The sequence below is a fragment of the Aplidium turbinatum genome, chromosome 10 (assembly GCF_918807975.1).
Source record: "Aplidium turbinatum chromosome 10, kaAplTurb1.1, whole genome shotgun sequence".
NCBI classification, from domain to species: Eukaryota; Metazoa; Chordata; class Ascidiacea; order Aplousobranchia; family Polyclinidae; genus Aplidium; species Aplidium turbinatum.
The window spans coordinates 7,743,857-7,752,369 of record NC_137481.1 but is presented as its reverse complement, the minus strand read 5'-3'; the positions used below and the strand labels follow the sequence as shown (position 1 = coordinate 7,752,369).

General features: G+C 37.5%; 1 protein-coding gene across 2 annotated transcripts in view; it reads right to left on the bottom strand.

Annotated features, from left to right (window-relative positions):
• Positions 1-2,336: 2,336 nt before the first annotated feature.
• LOC145778789 (uncharacterized) overlaps positions 2,337-8,513 on the bottom strand; it is a 30,311-nt gene continuing 24,134 nt past the window's right edge. For both annotated transcript variants that reach the window (XM_082590371.1, XM_082590372.1), the window contains 6 exons: positions 6,121-6,259; positions 5,409-5,688; positions 4,656-5,158; positions 4,347-4,475; positions 3,914-4,006; positions 2,337-3,069 (listed from right to left, as the gene is read on the bottom strand). In XM_082590371.1, the coding sequence (XP_082446497.1) occupies positions 2,977-3,069; positions 3,914-4,006; positions 4,347-4,475; positions 4,656-5,158; positions 5,409-5,688; positions 6,121-6,259 (1,237 nt within the window). In that variant the 3' untranslated portion in view covers positions 2,337-2,976. The remainder of the gene's footprint in view (positions 3,070-3,913; positions 4,007-4,346; positions 4,476-4,655; positions 5,159-5,408; positions 5,689-6,120; positions 6,260-8,513) is intronic.

Genomic DNA, 8,513 nt, shown 5'->3' with positions numbered 1-8,513 from the left:
TTACTGCATCTGCAATCGTACTGTGCAGTGTGCGCACTGCCAATCCAGAACATTGTTATTTCGTACCGTGTGCATTTTTTTTACTACGAGGTTGTACAGAATTATGATGCAACAGAGCGTTTTCCTTATCAATGATGTTTACCACTTAGAAGTCAGTGTTACCATTTGAGTCTTTTTAAAACCAAATCTGGTTTATTTTGCAACCGTTTGGTTTATTTTTTTTTCGATTTGGTTTATTATTTTTTTTATTTTTCTGTTTTTTTTGGTTGATAATTTGTTTTTTTAACATACTTTACGTCAGGTATTCGGTTCGTTGCAGTGATTACTTCACTCGAATAGTACTTCACTCGAAATAGATTACTCACTCATCGCCAAATATTAGCACGATTAATTTTGTATTACCTTTATGCTACCGATAGACTACTAAATATATTTCTCTATGACCATCTTCTAACACCTTGTCTCAATTTTCGTTATTGAATTATTCTTATCGCAATTTTAGAACTTCTATTAGAATCTGGGGTATCTGCTTGACTCGAAGACCCATGGTCTCTTCGCAGATTCCCGTTGCTGGAAATTCCTTTTTTATTGCTGTATTTATTGTATTATATTTACCTACAACGAAATAAAATCAATCAATCAATCAATCGAACAAATTTTTTAGGTTATTTCTGCTTTAATGTCCGTGTTTCATGGACGTATTCAAGTAGTTGAGAGAGAAAACAATTCCGTTGCAGAAGTGCTAGAAAATTTGGAGCTGGTTTATATGGTGCTTGTGGAAAGGAAGAATGAAAACTTTATGTCCTTGAAAGTTAAAAGGCTTTTAGTTGAAAAAAGAGAAGAGGGATATGAAGATGAATGTAACAATTTTCTTTCCGAAGTTGCAAACCCCTATGAGAGATGCTTGGAGTACCTGTGCTGTGCAAATGGATGAAACCAATGGAAGAGTTTGCTTGTTTCAAATGGATGACCTTGAACGAGATACCAAGTTGGAAGGATGTAGAGCCTATTGCCTGGAATATCTGATTGGTAAGGAGGTTGATGTGGACGATGCAAAGTACTTTGACCAAATCTGTAACTTGAAGCAGTTTGTGGAAAGTTACCTACAGGACGAAGAATTTATTAAATTGCCAACGCATAAGAAATGGTGCAAATATTTCGATCAGTCTACGAACATCACATGCCACTCAGAAATTTTAAGGATTGTATAGTTTTTCTTTGCTGTTACATCCCACAATGCCAATGTAGAGAGACTCTTTTCACTGATACAAAATCAGTGGACTAAAGAAAGAAACAAGTTGAGCGTTGCGACTATGAAAGGCATATTGACTCTTCAATATAATTTCAAAGATATGTGCTGTAGTGAATTTTTCTCATTTTTGAAATCACACAAGGCCCTATTGAAGAGAATTAGATTTTCAGAAAAATATGCATGGTCAGAAGAGTAGATTTGTAGTGACTTGACTTACAAGCGTGTCTTTAATTTGTTTTAAGCATGTAATTGCTGTTCTTCCTTTTTCGGCACAACCTAATTCTCATTATTATTTTTCACTCTGAAGTTGAGATTTTTTTCAGTGACGGTCCGTAGCTATATTTAGAGAGTGCTTACCCTGCCTGGTGTGAGACTCTGCTCGTGACAGAAGACAATACTTTTCATTTCGGTAGCTGGCGCTTTAGCATGAGTATCGTACAACGTTTGCAGCTTTAGCATTTCGGTAGCGCATATATATGGTCTCATGAAAATAGTCATGCACTGTCCGGAATTTTGCTTTTTCAAATATGGTAACCCTAGCATATGGTAACTTGGTAAACTAACGTTACCCACATGTTAGAGATTTAAAGATGCTGTAAAATTTAACGCCGTAATTTTTACGTGTTTTAAGATCCTTTGAATGAGTTACTATTTTGGATAATACGGTTTGTCGCATCCAGGCTTACACCCAGTGGTTGAAGATTTAGTGGGCGGAAAGACAAAGAAGCAAATCTTCGTGTCCACCTTCAGGCATTTAAGTGTTTTACCAAAGACACAGCCGTATGCTCATGAGCGGTGTGGAACCGGCGCCCTTTCGATTGCCGTTCCAGGGTTTCCACCACTCGGCTATGCAGCCGACTTTTGTTTTCCAACGTCTTCGGCAAAGAGTCCTAGGGGGAAAGTTAAACACCTTCTACCTTTAAAATTTAATAAACGCGGAGGTTAAGTCAAACTAAAGTATAGTTGTGGGCTTATAACTTTGCATGAAAACTCTTTCTGCTATAACCAGTAGGCCTAGGCTGTGTCAAAAAAATTCTTTTTCTACGTAATTACGAAGCTCAAAAGCAACACAAATCAAGGAGAGTCGATGGTTCAGCGTAATTTATAAAAACCGCTTGGCAGAAAAATGGACGACGATGAAACAGTTTTTTTACAAAAAAGCAAAAGCACATCATTTTACAATAGCTCCGTAGCTATGTAAGGTACATAAAATTCAACGTCCAAATTAAAAGTTTTTTTTATCAATATTAATTCCTATTGATACCTCACGACCTTTTCTGAACTAATCGCGTCTATACTAATAAGACTGATGGCAACAATTTCAAAATGGTTCATCCAATCTGCTTCAGCGTGAAAAATAGGTACACTTCTTGTCCTTCCACAGTTCGCGCTCCACACTTCATGGTAGTCAACGAAAGTTAATGCTTTGGTTCAAACTATACAGAGTTCACATGGTTCACTGAACTAGTATAGCACACAGCATGCATTTAAACGTTGACTTTAGCCATGGGCAGGTGAGCATTACGATACACAGACACATATCCAAACTTCTGCGAAAAAATAGCCATCGTGTAGCTTTGCGAAATAAGTTCCAGCGTAAATTGATCTTTAAATTAGAGTTGTTGATCCCAACACATCTGTTCAGGTTACGAACAATAGAAACTCGGATAAGTCAACTGACATTGGCTTTGTCCATTAATATGTTGGTCAAAGTGATGCAAAAATCACTCCTCTGGCGGTGATTCGGGATTTTTTAGAAAACCAGAAGCGATGTCCAAACAAACATCGATTTTTTTCGCCAACGCGAGAGCCGCTTTCTGCAAAATAAAGCAACAGGATGAATGAACTGAACAAAATAGCTCGCCACTAGCAAATAAAGTCGTTGTGCACTAAATGTATGATGGAAGCGATCAGCAAGAGGACTGTTCGATTTCAACACTGTGACTCAGTCGTCCAACAGCACCATCACTCCAAGTATAACGAGAAGCAACGAAGGTCATGATTAGGGAACGTTCAAATATTACGTAACGCCTTCGAGGGGGAGGGGGGGGGGTTATGCAAAGCGTTACGTTAGCGTCACATCGGGGGTTCAAGCAAAACGTTACGTAACGTTTTCGAGTACGGAATGATAGTTTTTTGTGCTGAATTTGTAGTGAAAAAGCGTTACATGGGGGAGGGGGGGATTGAAAAAAGCGTTACGTTGGCGTTACATGGGGGAGGGGGGGTCAAAAATTCGGAAAAAAAGCGTTACGTAATATTTGAACGTTCCCTTACATGACACCCATCTCTACAACTATTTCTTGGTTTGAGGGTGAAAAAAAAAACGCATAATTTTATTCATTAGCGATTAAACGTGTGAAGACATTTCCGCAGATGGATTATTACGAGTTTTCGCCACATTTCTTGGTCGTTGACCAAAGTGGCAAGGAGATGACGTCTGTTCAAGCATGGTACCTTTCTGATATTAATGACCAATATAAAACAAAAACAAGCACTAATGCAACACTCGTATTACAAAATGTGCAAATTAGTGTAAACATATGGAATACCGAAATGTTTGGGTGTTCAACTGTTCATCAAGGTTATTATATGTTTTAGCAATAGTTGCAACGTTGATTTGATGAATGCGAACGTAAAAGCAGAAACTGTTATTCAACTTACAGCTTTTGTGACTTTAGTTAAAGCTTCAAGATGATTTCGAGCGTTTTGTACTTCTTTTAAAGAGTCTTCCATCAGTGTTAGAAAATGTTCAATCTGAAACGACGAACAACCATACTGGGAATAAGTGGATGGCTCAACAACGGGGTGACAATTCGATACGAAAACCAAAACACAAACAAACCAACCAATACAGCAAAAATCCGTCATTTTTACATTGATTCAACGTAGGCAGACGTCCTAAAAACGACGAGTTTTGTTGTCTGGGAACTGAAAATGTGCAGAAAATTTGCAGTAAATGCGCTAATTCTAAAGGTCGAATTCGATTTGAATTCCTACGACCAAATGGAAATAACAATCTACGCTTCTCATTGTAGCCTTTTAGTCGACATGACCAAAGCTACTTTCATTTCTTTTAAAACTTATACAAGACAACCTTATCCATTCTGTAGCTTTCTTCGGTTTCAAGTTGATCTGCTTGAAGATACGGGCGGTCGTCATCGGAGTTTTCTAAAAACTCGTCAATAGCATCCATCAAACCAGTACTGACGTTGGCAGGCTCCGACTGCACAGAAGAATAATTTTGTTTTTGGGCTCTGAATGAAGTCGCGCAGCATCATTCCTTATTACAATATTAATGCGCAGTGGCATTGATTGAAATAAACATGAAAAATTATCTCTAACTTACGGCAAAACGTGAGAAAATACTTTGATAAACAACAAATTGTCTGAGGAAAAAGCTTACCTCATTGAGCGCAGTTGAGTCCGTACGTTCATCCTTAGTTTCATTAGTTTTGTTCAATTCCTTTTCTTGTTGGTCGCTCAACTCTTCAACAGTCAAATACCTGTCATTTTGTGGTTCATCATCAGCTAATTTTTCCTGCTTCCCATCGTTTGCGTCTTCTTCATCGGTTTCCTCTTTCACGATGTAAACTGATGAGGCGATCTCTTCAAAGTCTCCATTAGATTGGTTTTTATGTGAGTCTTTATTGTTATCTTCTTCATCTACCGTTTCCATAGGTTGGTTATCACCATCTGGATTGTCAGGATGCTCGTCAACATTGACATCATTGAGATCAAAATCATTTTTTTCCAAATCGGCTTCTGCTTCCTTTTTTTCCTCCTCATCGGCATCTTCTGATTTATCGCCAACTTCCTCTTTAGACCTTTCTCCTTTTTTATCAGCTTCCTCCATCAGAGTAAATTCATCATTGAGAGCCAACTCATCTGCAATCGCATCGAGAGGATCTAACAAAAAACATAACATAAACAAATGAATACATTGGCATACAATTACAAACAAAAGTAGCAAACATTCAATAGGGGGGTAGGGATCTCCAGACAAGTGGGTATCCCACATGCTGAAGTACATAGTAGGATACCATGGGCCATGTAGGATACTTATCACTCGTAACAAAAAATCAGAAACAAATAAATTCTTCATCTGAAAAAGCCGTCTTGCACTTAAAAAAATTTGACTCAAGACTGAAGATCGTACCATATAGTGTACCCAAATCTTCTTTAGGTGCATCTGTTTCTGACAAATCCGTTTTTTCTTTGATTGATCCACTTGCACCTTGATCCACCTCGCCGTCTTTCCCGGCTGCTTTGTCATTATTGTCTCCTTTTTCCTTTGAGAGGTCGTCGTTTTTATCCTCATCATTTTTTTTGTCAGCAGACGTGGGACTTCCCCATCTCGTACGAGCTCGGATCTTCTTTTCTCCGTCTTTCTTCTCCTGCTCACTTCGGGTTCGATTAAGAATTTCGCGCGCATCTCCCTGTAAAAGATCAATGCAATTGAAAAGGTAAACGTGCCTGAAGGCAAAGTACAGGGGATGTATATTGTATAGCCTCACGTTGTTGCAAACAAAGTAAAACTCGAATGGTAAGAGATTGATATTTTTCTTAAGAGCAAAGGATGGCAGATGGCCAACACTAGCTCCCCAAGATCGTGGTGAGCGGAGACTGAGGATGTACCCTGTCAGACCCCGTTTTACCCCACATCCGTAAAATGAGAAAAAAAAGAAGAGGTAGACGTCAGAATTACGATCCGTATTTACGTCACTTTCAATTGTGATAAACTCTATTAAGAACGGTTAGAAAGATTTCAGATGAAAGACCAAAAGAATAACATCCAATCATACATCCAGAAAGTATGAAATAACAAGCACGTTTCAAAATATTAAATGAGATGAACTAATCAACCTTACTTTGGGTACAGGCTCATCTTTATTCTTTTCTGCGGAGTTCGAGCGAGTTACAATTCGACGATCGGACTTGCTTGTGGTGATTGACAGCTTCGGAGTGCTGTCCATTCTGTCACGCTTGTGTGACAACTGGGTGGTTCCCCTGAAAGGTATCGATCTAGTATGGCGATTGGCGATACTATGCGCGAAGAAAATTCGAGACATGCAGAAGTACCAAGTGCTCACAAAAAAATCTTAAAATAGTTCTTTAACCGTACACGGTCAGATAAGTCTTGAATGCTGATGTGATTGTGCTCATGCTAAGTACTTGGATTTCTTTTAGAATTAAAACATCAAAGTTGGCACACAAAAACTACACGATTGGTTAACTGTTTTAAGCACTAAATGTGCGTTACTAACATGCAGGGCCCACAAGAGGGGGGGACAACCGGTGCATTGCACCGGGGCCCGGTGAGTTCAAGGGGGCCCGACAAAATGTCTAAATTCACGCGTTAAAATTGATTTCAACGATTTTGCATAAAATATTGTTTTTTATATTAGTTCCTTATGTCGATTGGGCCCCCTCTTGTGTATGCTCTTTTTTAAAACTACAAAATTTTCAATTTTTTGGGTTCAAGGGGCCCGACAAAATGTTTAAATTTGCGTGCTCAGGTCGATTTTGCATAAACTGTTGTTTTTTATCTTAGTTTTGTATTTCGATTGGGCCCCCTCATGGGTAGCCTATAGATGCCCTTTTTCAAAACTACAAAATTTTCAATTTTTCGAGTTCATGGGGCCCGCCAAAATGTTTAAATTTGCGTGCTCAGGTCGATTTTGCATAAAATATTGTTTTTTATATTAGTTTCGTGTTTCGATTGGGCCCCCTCATGGGTATGCCCTTTTTCAAAACTACAGAATTTTCAATTTTTTGAATTCAAAGGGCCCGACAAAATGTTTAAATTCGCGTGCTCAGGTCGATTTTGCATAAAATATTGTTTTTTATATTAACGGTAGTTTCATATTTCAATTGGGCTCCCCTCATAGGTATGCCCTTTTTCAAAACGACAGAATTTTCAATTTTTTAGTTGAAAGGGCCTGACAAAATGTTTAAATTTGCATGCTCAGGTCGATTTTCCATAAAATATTGTTTTTTATATTAACGGCAGTTTCATATTTCAATTGGGCTCCCCTCATAGGTATGCCCTTTTTCAAAACGACAGAATTTTTAATTTTTTAGTTGAAAGGGCCCGACGAAATGTTTAAGTTTGCATGCTCAGGTCAATTCTGCATAAAATATTGTTTTTTATATTACCGGTAGTTTCATATTTCGATTGGGCCCTCTCATGGGTATGCCCTTTTTCAAAACTACAAAATTTTCAATTTGTTGAGTTCAAGGGGCCCGACAAAATGTTTAAATTTGCGTGCTCAGGTCGATTTTGCATAAAATATTGTTTTTTACTTCATATTATATTAGTTTCGTATTTTGATTGGACCCCTCATGGGTATGCTCTTTTTTATGACTACAGAATTTTCAATTTTTTACTTTCAGGGGGGCCTGATAAAATGTTTAAATTTGCGTGCCAAGGTCGATTTTGCATGAAATATTATTTTTTATGTTAGTGTCGTATTTCGATTGGGCCCATCATAGGCACTCTTTTTTTAAAAACTCCAAAAAATGTGAATGAATACTTCAGTTTATTTCAATGTTTTAATTTCAGTGTTAGTGTTTTAAGTTCAGTGCTGTTTTAATGTGAATATTTGGGTGTGTACGGTATGTTTTAATAAGCAATTGATTGATCAGGTTAGGTTACAGTCATTACACAGAAAAGGTATTCCATGCATTTTTCTGACATCTTGTCCATTTATGACACAAGCAAGCAGTGACAGACTGACAGTTATGTGTAATCATGTTGAACTGGTACAATTTTAGTTGTAGATAATCTTGTTTAGTGTGATATTTTAAGAGTTCAGAAAATAGTAAAAAATACCGGTATTGAAATATTGTTAGAATTGCTTAGCAAGAAGTCTTTACTGTCACTTTTTCAGTACAAAAATGCTCAAGTGTTTTTTTTTGGATGCTAATTATATATATACTGAAATGATGGAACTTCTCTAATATAGCCTGAAACAGTATAATACAGTATTTTTGGGTTTTTAGGACTTGAATGATTTTGCTATATTGGAATGCAAGCAAGTTTCGTGGAGGCAGTGCTGGAAAATAATTTTGTCCTTGTAGCAAGGCCAAATGTCATAGCAGTCTAACAAAAATCGAAAAAAAGTTAAAAGATTAGTGAAAGTGTGATTTTTTGTGTAAAAAATCATAGATCTTTACTTCTGTTGAAGTACAGTTTTTTTTAACTCTAGACAGAATCAGAAGTGTCCTAATTGCAATGCAACTTACTTTTTCCAGCACTGCA